Source organism: Bufo bufo, chromosome 6 (genome assembly GCF_905171765.1).
Source record: "Bufo bufo chromosome 6, aBufBuf1.1, whole genome shotgun sequence".
Classification (NCBI taxonomy): Eukaryota; Metazoa; Chordata; class Amphibia; order Anura; family Bufonidae; genus Bufo; species Bufo bufo.
Genome location: NC_053394.1, coordinates 39,236,184 through 39,254,495, shown reverse-complemented (window position 1 = coordinate 39,254,495; position 18,312 = coordinate 39,236,184). Strand labels below are relative to the sequence as shown.

The 18,312-nt window shown below is 46.0% G+C and overlaps 1 protein-coding gene across 1 annotated transcript in view; it reads right to left on the bottom strand.

The window, feature by feature from the left end:
- FANK1 (fibronectin type III and ankyrin repeat domains 1) overlaps nucleotides 1–18,312 on the bottom strand; it is a 110,990-nt gene that overhangs the window by 61,520 nt on the left and 31,158 nt on the right. The window contains exons 2-3 of the mRNA XM_040437744.1: nucleotides 15,588–15,765; nucleotides 3,087–3,211 (exon numbers count right to left, since the gene is read on the bottom strand). Of these exons, the coding sequence (XP_040293678.1) occupies nucleotides 3,087–3,211; nucleotides 15,588–15,765 (303 nt within the window). The remainder of the gene's footprint in view (nucleotides 1–3,086; nucleotides 3,212–15,587; nucleotides 15,766–18,312) is intronic.

Below are 18,312 nucleotides of genomic sequence, written 5' to 3'. Positions count from 1 at the left end.
TATGCGGTGAACGCCGTGACAGAAAAAAAATAATAAATGCGCGATTCGCCATTTTTTTGTCACCTTGTCCCCCCCCAAAAATAGGATAGGAGTGTTCGATTATGGGCCGGACGTTCCATAAAATGCGGAATGCACACGGCTTATTTGGCGTTTTATTTTTTTCGCGGGGTATCGAGTATCGCAATACTTTTTTATGGTATCGAAATCTAATCAAAATTTTGGTATCGTGACAACCCTAATTCCCAGCATGCTCCATTCATTTCTATGAGAGTTCTGAGAAAAGCAAAGCAATTATGCATGCTGGGAGTTGTAGTTTCACAACAGCTGGAGTTACGGAGGTTGATGTAGAGAAGTGTTTCCCAACCAGTGTGCCTCCAGCTGTTGCAAAACTACAAATCCCAGCATGCCCGCACAGCCAAAGGCTGTCCGGGCATGCTGGGAGTTGTAGTTTTGCAACTGCTGGAGGCACACTGGTTGGGAAACACTGTAGAGCATGCTGTCGGAGGTGCCCTTTAAACACGCACATCAAACTGCCAAAGGTATATGTGAAGTTCACAGACTCTTAAAGTGATTTGCAAGTCAAGCAAGTAGAGAGATGGCCCAGATAGTACTGACATAGGTAAATGAGGTGTCTGCCATAGCGGGTAGCACATGGGTAGCGGTCTGTGAGAGGGGACGGTGGCATGAGGGGCAGTCTGTTAGAGAGAGGAGGGACCAAGTGGAACAGTCTGTGTGAGAAAGGGGGAAAAGTCTGTCCATTCCAGTCTCAACCTTCTTACTACGGGGTAGAGCCCGGAGGGGTTAGTAAACCACTAAACACAAGGTAGGAAACATTAACCCTTCTACTACTCTAGGTCACCAGGGAAAGTGAGATTAAAGGGGTTTACACCCGGGACCCCCGCCGATTAGCTGTTTGAAAAGGCCAAGATGCTTGGTGGGGGTCCCACGCCCATCAGCTATTTCAGAGTAGCACCTGGTAAAGGAGCTGTAGCACTGCCATTGAAACTGAATGTGAGCAGCACTGTTACCACCGCCATCCAATGCACAATAGATGGAGCCGTTACCACCGCCATCCAATGCACAATAGATGGAGCCGTTACCACCGCCATCCAATGCACAATAGATGGAGCCGTTACCACCGCCATCCAATGCACAATAGATGGAGCCGTTACCACCGCCATCCAATGCACAATAGATGGAGCCGTTACCACCGCCATCCAATGCACAATAGATGGAGCCGTTACCACCGCCATCCAATGCACAATAGATGGAGCCGTTACCACCGCCATCCAATGCACAATAGATGGAGCCGTTACCACCGCCATCCAATGCACAATAGATGGAGCCGTTACCACCGCCATCCAATGCACAATAGATGGAGCCGTTACCACCGCCATCCAATGCACAATAGATGGAGCCGTTACCACCGCCATCCAATGCACAATAGATGGAGCCGTTACCACCGCCATCCAATGCACAATGGATGGAGCCGTTACCACCGCCATCCAATGCACAATAGATGGAGCCGTTACCACCGCCATCCAATGCACAATAGATGGAGCCGTTACCACCGCCATCCAATGCACAATAGATGGAGCTGTTACTATCACCATCCAATGCACAATTGATGGAGCTGTGTAGCTTTGATGAGTTCATCTGAAACTGCTGGTCAGTGGGGATGCAGGGTGTAAGTCCCCCGAAGATCAGATATTTATGGTCTAGGATTAAAATCATGGACAACCCCTTTAAATGGTTATTACCATCTCATAAAGTGATGGCACATTGCTAGGATATACCAAGGCTTTACGATCAGTGGGCATCAGACCTTGATATGAGCAGCCAGCTCTTTTTTAAAGGCCATGAACAACCTTAGGGGCAATGTTTTTTCTTATGCATTTTACTCTTTTTGGGCTAAAAAACTTTTTTTGTCAATTGGTATTTATTAAAACTTTTCAACAGTTTTTGTTCTACAGGGTTTAGTTTCAGTTTATCTGCATCTTCATTCAGTTTCATACTGAACCCGTCAGGTGTGGCTCTGACAGCTCAATGTATATCCCACGCATATCTCCTCTGAACTCCTGACAGCTCATAGACACTTATTGCAGCTACATTCTTATCAAACTGATAAGAATATAGCTTAAATGAGTGTTTATGAGCTGTCAGGAGTTCCAGGTTAAGGACTACACATACAGCCGTCAGAGCAGCAACCTGAAGGGTTCAGTCTGAAACTGAAAGCAGAATGCTCTGCAGATAGGCTGAAACTTAAAGGGCATCTGTCAGCAGTTTTGTACCTATGACACTGGCTGACCTGTTACATCTGCACTTGGCAGCTGAAGGCATCTGTGTTGCTCCCATGTCCATATGTGCCCTCATTGCTGAGAAAATGATGTTTAATATATGCAAATGACCGTCTTGGAGCAACGGGGGCGTTACCATTACACCTAGAGGCTCTGCTCTCTCTGCAACTGCAGCACCCTCTGCACTTTGATTGACAGGACCAGGCAGTGGAAACATCACATCTAGACCTGTCAATTAAAGTGCAGAGGGCTCGGCGGTTGCAGAGAGAGCAGAGCCTCTAGGTGTAATGGTAACGCCCCCGTTGCTCCTAGAGCCTCATTTGCATATATTAAACATCATTTTCTCAGCAATGAGGGCACATAGGAACATGGGACCAACACAGATGCCTTCAGCTGCCAAGCGCACATGTAACAGGTCAGCCAGTGTCATAAATACAAACCTGCTGACAGATGCCCTTTAACCCTGTAGAAAACAAAGACTTTTGAAAATTTTTATACTAAGGACCAACTGTAAAAATGATTTTTAGCCCAAAATGAGCAGAATGCAACGCAAAAAAATTGCCCCCAAAGGTTTTCATACCCTTTAAAGGGACACTAAAGATTTAGTATCCCCTATTGCAGGGATGTTCAACCTCCCACCATGCCCTGCTGTAGGCTGATAGCTGTAGTCAGTCTGGGCATGCTGGGAGTTGTAGTTTTGCAACATCTGGAGAGCCTCGGGTTGGCCATCCCTGCCCTATTGGGCCTTCCGAATTGCTGTTAGATGACATAAGCCATACACTGACTTACGTGTAGTGGACACTGTGACCGCCGGGCTGTACGCATACTCTCCATCATGTCCTGTGACTTTCAGCCTGAACCTGTAGCTGGTGATGGGCTCTAAACCCTCGACAACATGCTGCTTGGAGTATCCACTACACAGGAGGCAAACGGGAGTTAGTGAGCTGTAAAATCTTTACATAATGCATAAGACAATCAACCCCGTGAATCATCGGAGCACAAATGCAAAAAAAAAAAAAAAAAAATACCAGCCGAACGCTATTTTCTGTAATTAAAATCCACCTGACCGCTTCATGGTTTGCAACCTACGTCTGATGAAATATTTACAGGGCATGCAGGAAATGCCAACAGCCCCCGACTGCAAGGAGCACAACACGTCAGCAGCCTTGTTTGCAGCTTCATCACCTTTAATCAAAAATTATTTTCCAATAGTCTATGCATTTCTCCCCCATCAAGTATTAAAACCTGAAGGTATAAATCAAGCAGTCTCCGGAGACGTGATAGCGGCAGAATATTAACTAGGTCAGCCTGCCACCTAGTGGTCACTCTGCATTCTCCTTTGACAAAAACAGGCTGGATTTTTTTTTTTTTTTTATGTTTTTTTTTTTGTGTAATCTCTTCAGATCTGGCAAAATTACGATGAGGATTCAAGCAGAACAATAATCTATATTTAAAGAATAATCATAGGAAACGATCAGGTGCACTAGTATAAGATTTTATGTAGATCGGGGGCATTACCAGCATGAATCCTATAGGAACGACGTAGCAGGCCTCCATTCCAGGAGGGTCATTTGAAGTTCACATAGGCAGTGGTATATGCTGGAAACGTGATGACAGCGCACAGCGGTTTATTGCTGTTTTCTATGGCGTGTGCACATCTGTCAATTAGATGTATGTATCAATGTTGTATCGAGATGTAGCAGTCGCTGGAGACGATCGGCAATATGCTATCAATTACAGAGGCCGTAGAGCAGGGGTGCACAACGTTTCCTGGTTGGGGGCCACATTGCCAGACTGAACCAATGACGAGGGCCGAAATAAAAATTTAAAGGTGTATTAACAACTGAAATATTGTACTTATGGCATATTAAACACACATTATATACCATTAATGTCTAGTTACACTTCCAGGACTCCATCTAATGGGAGAAATACATGAAAAATACATGTGAGCAGCCACAAGACATAGGCATACATGTCTGTTACCAGATGGTTGGGGGCCGCACAAAATGGTATCAAGGGCCGCATGTGGCCCCCGGGCCGCAGGTTGTGCACCCCTGCCGTAGAGTGTGCAAATGATCTTAAAGGGGTTGTGCAAGAATGGGTGGTCTTTTGGTAAACCTTTTCTTGGACCTGCAAAGGGAAGATGACTTACCTGCTTCCCGCTCCTTCTCCTCCAGGCCTGCGATGCTCCTCTGGGCTCCATCGATGTCAACATCTGATTTGACATCGCCGCAGCCAATCATTGGCTGTGGTGGTGTCCGGCTCCCCTCACATCAGGGACGCTCAACCTGCGGCCCTCCAGCTGTTGTAAAACTACAACTCCCACGATGCCCTTCTGTAGGATGATAGCTGTGTGTAGGCTGTCAGGGAATGATGGGAGTTGTAAGATTTGCAACAGCTGGAGGGCCGCAGGCATGCCTTACATCATGACGAATGGTCACATGATGCAAGGGGAGCCAGAAAGTGCCGCTATCAGTGATTGGCTGCGGAGATGTCAAACCGGATGTGGACATTGATGGAGCCCAGAGGAGCATTGCAGGCCTGGAGGAGAAGGAGCGGGAAGCAGGTAAGTCATCTTCCCCTTGCAGGTCTGGCAGAACGCCGGAGGCGTGCCAACCCCCTTCATCTTATTGCAGTGCGGTCAAAGATTTGCCTGTTGGACGCTATGCCCTAGTTAAAGGGGTCATGAGCCATCGTTACTAATTGCTATAAAGCAATTTACATTGTACCATAAAAATATAGTTTTTATCATTCATTTTTTGCTTCCATGTATCACACGCCTGTTTCGCTGCTCATCTGTGCTGCTGGGTTCGAGCTCTGGAAAGAATCAGTCTCCTTCCCCTTCTGGCAGCAGACAATATACAGTCTTCTTATTTTCCCTGCAGAAGGAGTCTGCCCAGCTATACCGCCATGTTACCGCAGAGGATCTGCTCCTTCTTGACAAGCAGGGCAGAAAGCTATTTCTATTGGCTGCTGAGCGGTGAACAGGGGATCACTAGGCAGGGACCTGGCTGTGGGGGGAGCGAATGAGCATGTGTGTCCACCAGCACTGAACTCATTCAGTGGACGTGCAAATTGCTATACTTTGATCACCAGATGGCGCCATACAATGAAAGTGGATTAGTTTATCAATATGAAAATGGAAAATATGCTTAATTTTTTTTAGGATATATACTTTGAATATGATATTTATTGGTGGGACAACTTCTTTAAAGTGTTTATTTTTTATTAAATATTGATGACCTATACTGAGTATACGTCATCAATATCAGATTGGTGGAGAGCTGACTCAGCTGAAGGGGCCTCTTCATACCGTACCAAGCACAGCGCCGTAAATGATATAGTGGCTGTGCTTGGTATTGCACCTCATTCACTTGCATGGGACTGAGGTGCAGAAAGGTCATGTGACCAATGAATGTGACATCACAGGCAGAGGAGAGGTCGCAGGGCTGGCCCCTTCAAGCAGCTGATCAGCTGACAAGTCATCCATATTTATAAATGCAGCCATAGACCTCACAGTTAGGCCAGGCACAATGCCTTGTAGGGCTAGCTAGCTGAATATAATGATACCTTTAACATAGCAATCCGTCTCCATATGCAAATGAGCAGTTAGGTGCACTGAGGGCGGGACCAAGACACTGTGCACTCTTGCTCCTCCTGCTTCCTCTGCTTGATTGACATGGCCAAGAGAGAGGACTATGCAGGAACCTGCCCCTGTCAATCAGGAAGAGGGAGGAGCTGGCAAAGAAAGCAGGAGGAACAAGGGTGCTTAGAGTGTGCTGGGCCCGCCCTCAGTGCACTTAAGATGCTCATTTACATATGGATTAAAAGGGCTTTTTCTCCAGAATGGAGCAGCGGACCGCTAAGGCTACTTTCACACTAGCGGCACGGACCTCCGGCAGGCTGTTCCGTCGGGTGAACAGCCTGTCGGCTCCATCCTGCCGCTAGTGACCGTGTGCCCCCGGACTGCCACTCCGTCCCCATTGACTATAATGGGGGGCGGGGGCGGAGTTCCGGCGGAGGCACGGCGAGAAGCTGCCAGAATAAAACTACGACATGTCCGACATTTATTCCGGCAGCCTTATAGTCAATGGGGACGGAGCGGCCCGGGGGCACGCGTTCACTAGCGGCAGGACGGATCCGACAGGCTGTTCACCCGACGGAACAGCCTGCCGGAGGTCCGTGCCGCTAGTGTGAACGTAGCCTAAGTGAAAGGTATCACTACATTCAGCGGAGCTAGCCCGACAAGACACTGTGCCTGGTGGAACTGTGAATTTCCTGCTGACAGACTCCCTTTAAATGCCTCCATCGAATATCATTTACATAACATGTCTTAGCAGAGCTCATATGGTCATTTTGCTTCAGCAGACACCTACACACTCACCCACGCTAAGGCCAATTTCATAGGAAGCCAATTAATTCTGGGATATTTTAGACTGTGTTAATTAGCCAGGTCACAAAAACTAAAACCAAGGTGCACAAGCCAAATGCGTGCAGTGTGGAATCGGAGACGGCAAAGACACCCACTGCTGAGCCACCCGGCCAAGTTATAGTGGTGGTTTATAGGATATAGAGTCGTGTATGTAAGATTTCATTAGACAGTTAAAGGGCATCTGTCAGCAGTTTTGTCCCTATGACACTGGCTGACCTGTTACATGTGCGCTTGGCAGCTGAAGGCATCTGTGTTGGTCACATGTTCATATGTGCCCGCATTGCTGAGAAAAGTGATGTTTTAATATATGCAAATGAGGATCTAGGAGCAACGGGGGCGTTGTCATTACACCTAGAGGCTCTGCTCTCTCTGCAACTGCCGCGCCCTCTGCACTTTTATTGACAGGTCCAGGGGTTATGACGTTTTCACTGCCTGGCCCTATCAAATTGCAGGGAATGCGGCAGTTGCAGAGAGAGCAGAGCCTCTAGGTGTAATGGTAACGCCCCCGTTGCTCCTAGAGGCTCATTTGCATATATTAAACATAATTTTTCTCAGCAATGCGGACACATATGAACATGGGACCAACACAGATGCCTTCAGCTGCAAAGCGCACATGTAACAGGTCAGCCAGTGTCATAGGGACAGATCTGCTGACAGATGCCCTTCAAGATTTGTTATTTGCATATGGCAGAATTCAGACTGTGGATCCCAAATCCCTCACTGTACCTCTGTGAGCTAATGATTTTGCATTAAGGCATACAACGGTTATTTGGGGCCATTTACGATGTGGATTTTTAATTTTTTTTGTTTTACAGTGTTTTTACCATTTTCCTGATATTATAAAACACTGTGGATTTACTTAAAGCAAATCTGCTGAGTCTGACCCGCAGTGTATATGTCCATGTGGATGTGCCCTAATGGTGAGACAATGTAGTAATCCAGCATGGGATGGCCTTGGGCCTCATCTACATCAATCCCTTAAATTTTTGCCACAGCTCTCTCCCTATCACAGCGCAGGGCGTTTCCTTTCTGCTGCAGCTTTGATCGGGGGGGGGGTGTCCTTTCCATTGCTCTGTCCCTCTCTGTAACCGTCACAACTTCTAACAGTAGATAAAGATGGAACTGAGCAATGTTATTCAGGTAGAAAGAGAAATGCGGAAATGAAGAAACCGCTATAACTCAGTGGCCATACTACATTTTTCATTACATGCAATTAGAAAAAGTATTCAGATCCAGGTGCTGGTTTGAAAAACGTAAAGGGGTCCTGCAGTTTGTTTAAACTGATGATCAATCCTCTGGATAGATCAGAAGGATCTGACTGGGGGGAGTCCGAAACCCGGGACCCCCGCCGATCAGCTGTTTGAGAAGGCAGCGGCACTCCAGGAGCACCACGGCCCTCTCCCTGTTTACCGCAGGCCCAGTGACGTCACGACTGGTATCAACTGGCCTGGGCGCGGCTAAGCTCCGTTCAAGTGAATGGGGCTGAACTGCAATACTACGCACTATCCAATGGACGATGCGATGCTGTGCCCGTTAAGCTGCGAGGAGGCAGCGGCGCTCACAGGAACTAAGTGGCCTCTTCAAGCAGCTGATCAGCGGAGTTCAGGGAGTTGGACCACCAACAATCAGATATGAAACACTCGGAAAACCCCTTTAATGTAGGCTGAACCGACAATAGGACCAACCTACTCCATGAGTATGGGCCCTCCCATCTCAGGCAGTTGGAGTTTATCCCTCCCGAATTTTGGTTTTCGAGGGAAGTAAGCTGCAGTCAGAGATGGCTAACTCCCGTCTCCTCATTCAGAACATAGTTAGGGCTTGCGGATCCGCAAAACACGGATGCCGCCCGTGTGCCTTCCGCAATTTGTGGAACGGACGGCCCTTTATATAAATGCCTATTCTTGACTTATAATTTTTGCGGGGCCACAGAACAGAGCAACCGATGCAGACAGCACTCGGAGTGTAAATGGGTCCGCACCCGAGCCGCAAAAACTGCGGCTCGGATGCGGAACTGAACCACGGTCGTGTGAATGAGCCCTTATTGTGACCTTGTAGCCAGAAAAATAAACCACATGGAATTGTTTTAGGTAACTACTCCATCACATAGAAGTGACGTGCAATGACGTAAATCAATAAGGGCAAGAGGAATGCACGAGAGTAGCAAAAATCTAGATTATTATTTTTTTTTTTAGAAGATCACGGGGAAAATCAGAAGAGACCAGAATCAGAACTTTCTATATGTCCAAGCTTCAATACATGATGTGTGAATGAAGCAGCGAGAAGCACATGCATTAAAATACAGTAATGCTGGCAATTTACTGCTGGTCTGGAAATCTGTCATCTGGTCAGCTAAAAATCTACAAATCCTGACCGCAAAATGGATAAGGCTAGTTAGCCAGGAACTATTCCAACAAACAATCATTGAAAACATTTTTAATTGGATTTAATAAAAAAAAAAAATCACACAATTGAATACTATGGCCAAGTAGTCAAAAAATGCAGTGCTCAGGGAAAGTCACAAACTAAGAGCAACCAATAACAGGGCAGTATGGGAAAGGCCCCTCATGCCGCAATACAAGGCCTTATGTTATCAGTTTCATGAGTGGGAGAGAAACAGAGGTTCACAGATGAAAGTGGTTACCGCATGGCACGCATATAACTGCCATATGTGTAACCGCTCATCTATAAATCCACGTTTTCTCTCCCACTGAGGAAACTGGTACAAGTACAGTGGTACAGCAGAAAAGGGAGTATTGATTGGGTACTTTTTAGGTTCCTCAGGGCACCTAAGAGTTGGCATCTAAGAATACAGTCAGAATCTAAGAGTACGGTCAGGGTCTGGGTGAGGATCTAAGAGTACTGTCAGGATCTAGGTAAGGATCTAAGAGTACGTTCAGGATCTGGGTAAGGATCTACGCATACGGTCAGGATCTAGGTAAGGATCTAAGAGTACGTTCAGGATCTGGGTAAGGATCTACGCATACGGTCAGGATCTGGGTCAGGATCTAAGGGTACGGTCAGGATCTAAGAGTACGTTCAGGATCTGGGTAAGGATCTACGCATACGGTCAGGATCTGGGTCAGGATCTAAGAGTACGGTCAGGATTTGGGTCAGGATCTAAGAGTATGGTCAGGATCTACGCGTATGGTCAGGATCTGGGTAAGGATCTAAGGGTACGGTCAGGATCTAAGAGTACGTTCAGGATCTAGGTAAGGATCTAAGAGTACGTTTAGGATCTGGGTAAGGATCTACGCATACGGTCAGGATCTGGGTAAGGATCTAAGGGTACGGTCAGGATCTAAGAGTACGTTCAGGATCTGGGTAAGGATCTACGCATACGGTCAGGATCTGGGTCAGGATCTAAGAGTACGGTCAGGATTTGGGTCAGGATCTAAGAGTATGGTCAGGATCTACGTGTATGGTCAGGATCTGGATAAGGATCTAAGGGTACGGTCAGGATCTAAGAGTACGTTCAGGATCTGGGTAAGAATCTACGCATACGGTCAGGATCTGGGTCAGGATCTAAGGGTACGGTCAGGATCTAAAGTACGGTCAGGATCTGGGTAAGGATCTACGCATACGGTCAGGATCTGGGCCAGGATCTAAGAGTACGGTCAGAATTTGGGTCAGGATCTAAGATTACGGTCAGGATCTACGCGTATGGCTAGGATCTGGGTCAGGATCTAAGAGTACGGTCAGGATCTAAGAGTACGGTCAGGATTGGGTCAGAATCTAAATTTACGGTCAGGATCTGGGTCAGGACCCAAGAGTACGGTCAGGATCTGGGTCAGGATCTACGCGTACGGTCAGGATCTGGGTCAGGATCTACGCGTATGGTCAGGATTGGGTCAGAATCTAAATTTACAGTCAGGATCTGGGTCAGGACCTAAGAGTACGGTCAGGATCTGGGTCAGGACCTAAGAGTACGGTCAGGATCTGGGTCAGGGCCTAAGAGTACGGTCAGGATCTGGGTCAGGACCTAAGAGTACGGTCAGGATCTGGGTCAGGACCTAAGAGTACGGTCAGGATCTGGGTCAGGACCTAAGAATACGGTCAGGATCTGGGTCAGGACCTAAGAGTACGGTCAGGATCTGGGTCAGGACCTAAGAGTACGGTCAGGATCTGGGTCAGGATCTAAGAATACGGTCAGGATCTGGGTCAGGATCTAAATATACAGTCAGGATCTAAGAGTACGGTCAGGATCTAAGAGTACGGTCAGGATTGGGTCAGAATCTAAATTTACAGTCAGGATCTAAGAGTACGGTCAGGATCTGGGTCAGGATCTAAGAGTACGGTCAGGATCTGGGTCAGAATCTAAGAGTACGGTCAGGATCTGGGTCAGAATCTAAGTTTACAGTCGGGAGTGGGGTCCAAATCCCTATTTTGTTATCCTGATAAAGTATGGCTTGAACTGCAGGACCTTTACTTTGACACAGGATCCAGGATAGATGCTAAGAAATGAGGACCAAGCCTAAGGACCTAACCACGTCTTAGTAGTGGTCAGTCCATAAGCATTTAAAGGAGTTTTCCGAGTGTTTTTATACTGATGACCTATCCTCAGGACAGGTCATCAATATCTGATCGGTGGGGGTCCGACACCCGGGAACCCCCCCACCGATCAGCTGTTCGAGAAGGCAAGGGTGCTCTCTGCTTTTCCACATGGCCTAGGAGCAGCTTGCCCCTGTAGAAGTGAATGGGGATGAGCGCGATACCAAGCACAACCACTATACAATGTACGGCGCTGTACTTGATGAGCTTGAGAAGGCAGCGGCGCTCACAGGAGAGCTGATGCCTTCTCAAACAGCTGATCGGCGGTGGTCCCGGGTGTCGGACCCCTACCGATCAGATACTGATGACCTATCTACAGGATAGGTCATCAGTATTAAAATGTCAGAAAACCCTTTTAATCTTGATGTACTGTTGGATTAGTAGCTTTCTATTAATGACTTTGCCTGACCACTGCATTTCTTGACTACTAAGTAATTGTATTTTATACTGTGCTTTTTATTAAAGATTCTTAAAAATCAAAGGAGTTGGCTACTATCTAAAAAAAAAAAAAAAAAATCTTAACACTCCAACCTTGTTATCCCCGCCACCCATGGATCTGGCCTGTAAACAGTGGATGAATGCAGCTGCTGCATCCATGACAATCAAGATGGCGGAGGTCACCTGATTTACTCATAAGACTGCTGCAGTGAAGAATCGCCTTCTGCACTTGGGCATAATGCATACAATGCATGCACAGATACAGCAGAACCCGCCACATCTATCTGCACATGCACTGAATGCTTTCAGCACAAGCGCAGAAGAGGGCAGCGGTCACAATGGTAAACCATGTGACTGCCACCATCTTGATGGCCATAGACACAGACGGGATCCGTGGGCATCGGGAAGACACTGAACCGGGTGCTCAAGTAAGACATGAGAGGGCATCCTAGGCTAGTGCCCACAAGGTTAAAGGGGTTGTCTCACTTCAGCAAATAGCATTTATCATGTAGATGCGGAAGAAGAAAGAAACTGAGCCTTTAGGATGGCGCTGTCAGCAGGAGTCGGAAACAGGTAAGTATTGGTAACACAATACTTTTTATTTACAGTCGACGCGTTTCAGGGGCGCAGAGCCCCCTTCATCAGGACAATATACAACATGAAGCAGCATTCACATATAGCGGTTATTTCAACTCAAAAATGGCGCGTGAGACCCAGGAAAGGTGGAGCAGAGGGAGGGAAAGGGGCGGGGGATGGGCGTGTATCACAGACAATGGAAAAACGTCATCAGGCATTCAAGGTCCTTACGGACCTATTTAGTAATAGAACTGGTTTCTTTTAGAAGATATTTATTGTAGAATGTGCTGTGAAATATGGCAGTGCTAATGTAGTAGGATTGACCGCATTTTAGGTTGTTTGCGGGTGTGTAGATCTCATACTAGTGTTTGTGACATGGACCGGGCAGCGGGTGGTTTAAAGTATGGTGGTTACATTGATTTAGTTTATTCTATATTCTGAGTCAAAGAATCGTTTGTTTCAAAATTAAAGAATAGAAAAAAAAGTATATATATATAGATAGATAGAGAGAGAGAGAGAGAATGAATAAAATTACTGTGCGCTATCAATATCAGAAGGTGTATTTGTTTCCTACTCGCATATCTGGGAAATACACCAGAGTATAAAATCCAGTTGGAGTGTAGTGGTTTTATTTAGTTGGGTGATTTTTCAAATGAGTAAATGTTGGAAAACTGATTTGTTTAAAAAAAGAGGGAGAAGAAAAAGCACAGGAGATTATCCTTACTACTTACTACCTTCTGGACTTGGAGAGGATAATCTCCTGTGCTTTTTCTTCTCCCTCTTTTTTTAAACAAATCAGTTTTCCAACATTTACTCATTTGAAAAATCACCCAACTAAATAAAACTAAATAAATAAATATCTTCTAAAAGAAACCAGTTCTATTACTAAATAGGTCCATAAGGACCTTGAATGCCCGATGACGTTTTTCCATTGTCTGTGATACACGCCCATCCCCCGCCCCTTTCCCTCCCTCTGCTCCACCTTTCCTGGGTCTCATGCGCCATTTTTGAGTTGAAATAACCGCTATATGTGAATGCTGCTTCATGTTGTATATTGTCCTGATGAAGGGGGCTCTCCGCCCCTGAAACGCGTCGACTGTAAATAAAAAGTATTGTGTTACCAATACTTACCTGTTTCTGACTCCTGCTGACAGCGCCATCCTAAAGGCTCAGTTTCTTTCTTCTTCTGCATCGATACCTCTCCCCGACGAATGCTCTCACAGCACGGGCTGGAACCTAGGCAGCAGCGCAGGCGCCCCGCACGCTGATCGGGAAAATCAGCACAAGCTTCATATAGGTTTTGTGACTTCTCACAACACCTTCTGGTAAGAGTTCTTACTAATCTTTTATTATTTTACTATACAACACCACACATGAGGCGCTGCCTCCTTTCTTTCTTTTATCTTCATTTATCATGTAGAGGAAGCTATTACAAGGCACTTACTAATGTATTATGATTCTCCATATTGCTTCCTTTGCTGGCTGGATTTATTTTTTCATCACATTACACCCTGCTCTTTTCCATAGGTATGACCACCCGGCAGTCCATCAGCAGTGGTCATGCTTGCACATTATAGGGAAAAGCTCCGGCCTCTCTGGTGGCCGGGACGGCGGGAGTGCACACTGTCTAGCAATTTTTCCTATAGTGTGCAAGCACGGCTACCGCTACTGGATTACAAGGTGGTCGTGACCATGGAAACAAGCAGTGTATAATGTGATGGAAAAATGAATCTACCCAGCAAAGGAGGCAATATGGACAATCACAATACATTAGTAAGTGCCTTGTATCCATTTTCTCTACATGATAAATGCCATTTGCAGAAGTGACACAACCCCTTTAAGGAATTCATTTTATTAGAAAATGGCCGACTCCATAAAGTTTTACCAAGATATTATTTCAGTGATCTGGCCTAAGTAGATGGTCCAGAGCTTAGTGCCTATCAAGCCATAATACGTGTGGACCAGAGCTAGGAATCAGTGCAACCTACTGACAGTCAGACATTTCTCCTGCAGTAAAGTACATGTCATACACAGACACACGTCTGCTCACCTGTTCTACATTGGCTGCTAGCGATCACGGCGAGGGAGGTCCCCAAAGCACGAATGATATTTTTCTCAAATTTTGCATGATATCATTTTTCATGCATTGCGGGAGTCTGATATTATATGTGCTATTTTTCGTGTTACATTCTTGTATGATGTTCTTATTGCGTCAATGTGTATGATGTATATGATAATATTCTTATTACAGTGGTGCGTATAATTGTGAAGGTGTGTGATATTACATGTGATATTGTTCTCATTACATTGGAGTGCGTGATAGATTGGATATTGTTCATATTCAATTAGGGAGTGATATTGTTATAATATGGGGGGGGGTTGTTGTTATTATATTTTGTTGGGTGTGTGATATTATTATGGCATTAATGTGTGTTATACTACTTTTATCCCTTTTGCATGTGAAATTGCATTGCATTTCTTTGGGGGTGTAATATTACGGTATTTTTATGACAATAATGTGTGTCTGTTATATTATTTTTATTACTTTTGGGTGTTTAGGCTATTATATGGGATATTGCTCCTATTACACTTTGGTGGAAGTGTGATATCATTCTTATTACACATGCATTATATTATTTTTATTACTTTTTGGTGTTTGGGCTATTATATGTGACATTGTTCTTCTTACACTGTGATGTTCTTATTACATAGGGGTGGTTATGTAATATTGTTTTGATACATTTGGGTGTGTTCCAATATTATATGTCAGGGGGGAACTAACTCTCCTTAGGGAGAGAGCACCTTACTCAGTGTGAGGAGACGTATAGGCCATACATGCTCCTCTGGAATTCTGGGAGGGAAGGGATGCAAATGAGCTCTTAACAAGCTCTGCCTCGGATACCACCAGATGTAAGGCAGCTATCCTAGAAGTCAATGTTCAGCTCTTAAAATAAGCCTTGAGACATGGCTTGGATATTAAATAAGCCAGCATCTCATCTGCAGACAGCTGTTTCGGGGTGATTGCCCCTCACCAGTACAGAGCAGAGAGTACTGGCTTAACTGGGTGAGAGGCCTGTGTCCGGGTCAGGGGGAGAACAGCTGTCAGCAGGGCAATCACCCCGAAACAGCTGTCTGCAGATGAGATGCTGGCTTATTTAATATCCAAGCCATGTCTCAAGGCTTACTTCACTTGGGAACTAACGTTATGTATTCTTTTAGGAACCACTACATGACCTGTCACAAGGTTAATAAATACAACTTGCCGAGCACCGATCTTCACAATAGACACTTACCAGTAAACGGTGCCGTACATATGGGTTTTAACGTCTTCTTCTTCAATGGAAAACCTGCACCGTGTGTTAGGAGGCCCGATGTGCTGGTAGACATGACTGATGTCCCAGTACAGCTCAATGCTGTGGTGATTCACCTTTCCCACCACGGGCGGATCAGGACGCTGGATGAAAACTTCCCCTGGAAAGAGACATTTATATTCTCCTAAGTTGGTACAGAATGAAATCAGAGTAAGAGAAAGTCCATGGAATTGTCAGATGTAGACAAGAGGAATGGGAATTGTTAACGTTCAGTAATTAGTTTGGATATCCTTACACAATGCCGAGGCTTGCATTTGTCTGAAATAATTAAAAAGTATATATTGATTTATATATTTATATAGGTTTAGCTCTGGAGCATAAATTAGCATTCATAAGACTCTGACAGCTAATTACATTAGAGATCATGAAGTTGTAGCGGGAGCAGTGAATCAACCCAACGGCATAAGAGGAATACCAAGTGCGAGAGCGCGGATCTCCGTACAACGAGAAGAAGTCCGTCCATTCTGGCCCACACGCCAGTCCCCAGGAAAAGACGTTCTACTAATCATGAGCTAGGACTAGGAGGGTGAAGTATCTCATATCTATCCCTCTATCACATATATACTAGGGCTAGTTAAAGCTCTGCATTGCACGTTAACCACTTCAGTACTGTTTCTTTCCCCGCTCAGGGCCAGCCTTAGGGAGGCGTCTTCGGAGGGGATGGCACTGGTCCTGAGGGTCTGGTTACCTGGAATTTGCACCTTTAACCCTGCGTTTGGTGCTTGAACTCAATTCCCCATCAGCATCTACCTCTGCAAAGCATCGCAGGGTCACAGAAAATGTAATAAATTCAAAGCCGGTACAAGAACGTCAGGTGCCGATAACTGCAAACACTGGAGGCTATGGCCTGAATATTAAAAAATGCATATGAGCTCAGCGATGGCCGAAGCGACAATCAATATTTATTTATGGTGTAAATGTTACTAAGTTATTAAGAAATATTGAGAAACAAAAAAAAAAAAATGGGAGCAAAATCTGCATTACAGAGGATATGACGGTATGATTAATAATATGTACTGTGCGCAGCATTATACTGATGACCCACGCTCAGGATAGGTCATCAATACCTATGACGTCATGTGGCCGAAGCAAAGCTGTGAGAAGGCTGCTGTGAAAGGGCTTGTTGACCCTTCTGCACTTTTTTTACTCATACACCGCTGATTCCCACCGCAGGGTTCCAGCGCCATCGCTCCACCCGGGCACAGCAGGTCCGGGGTCTACCAGCGGTGACATGGCTTGTGTCATGTCACTGGATCACGTGACACATTACCATTCTCACCGGTTACTGTCAGCGGCGGTCACGTGACCAGCGTCAAACCAGATGTTGGCGCAGGTAGACCCATGACTTACGGATCCCGAGGGGGAGAGATGGAGCCTGAACCCAGTGGAGGGAATCAGCAGGTAAAGAGAAGTATGCTCACCACCGCGGATCCAACCACGCTGAGGGAGTCAGCTCAGGAAGGTGAAAACCCCTTTAAGGGGAGTCTATAGGGCAGGTGGTGGGGGGGACAGTGTAAGCGTATCTGGGGTGATGGTCATGCAGGTTGCATGACAAAGTAATCCCTGTTATCATTGTAAGAGCCATGGAGGCTCATTCCTGTTCAGGCCCCGCCCTCTGCTCAGAGTGACAGCTATAGCATCCAATCAGGAGACTGTTAAAGCCACCACTAAGAGGGGAGGGGCTGGGGACGCGCTCAGTGCACTCTACAAGAAGGCACCGCCTCCATGGCGCCTGGAATTGTGGCGCAAGGGGGATTATAAACTGGACTTCTTGGTTGTGTATCCCGCCTGACCACCGCCCTAGGTATGTTTACATTGCTTCCCCCATTGCCTATACAGCGGACAGACTCCCCTTAAAGAGGGATTTTTTTTTTCGGTTTATCTTTAGGACTGGATCGTTACTGATCAGAAGAGCAGATGCTTCAGCCTCTTCCATACAGCGACATCCATACCTGTTGTGTTCCCCGTCTCAGCCCAATCAGGTGAACAGTGCTGTCCACATCCGTAGTTCCGTTCCGCGGCCCCCGCAAATAATATATAGAGCATGTCCGATTGCGATTGCTGACAAGAATAGGCATTTCTATACAGCGCTGGCCCTGTGTGTTCCACAAAATGCGGAACACACGTGGCCGGTATCCGTGTTTTGCAGGTCTGCAACTGGCGGACCCCGAAACACTTACGGTCTGAATGAGCCCTCATTTTCAAAAAGAAGGCACTGGCCCAGATTTACTAACGTGTCTGCACATAAAATCTGTCTAAAAACGGAAGCAAATTGGCGCGATTCTGCGTAACTCGTTTTTCTACACTTTTTTTCTGGCCTGTTCAAAGGGGTGGGGCTTATCAGAAAGGGGCGGCGTTTTCTGTAAATGGGGTGTAGCCTACTGAACCCCAATTCTGGCATAAAATTCAGTTTTCAGAGTAAGCCAACTAATAGACTGAAAAAGGGGCAAAAGTAGGAAAATACGGTCACGTACCAGATCTCCGCTATCCATCATGCCGTACTACTACAAGCTGGCCTATTAAACCGAATACAGGGCAAGAACAGATGCCGGCAATACAGCGTTTATACAACGCATGTTAAATTTTATTCCATTTCATTTTACTTTAATGGATGTATAGTTAACCGTGCCTTCATAAAAAATACATC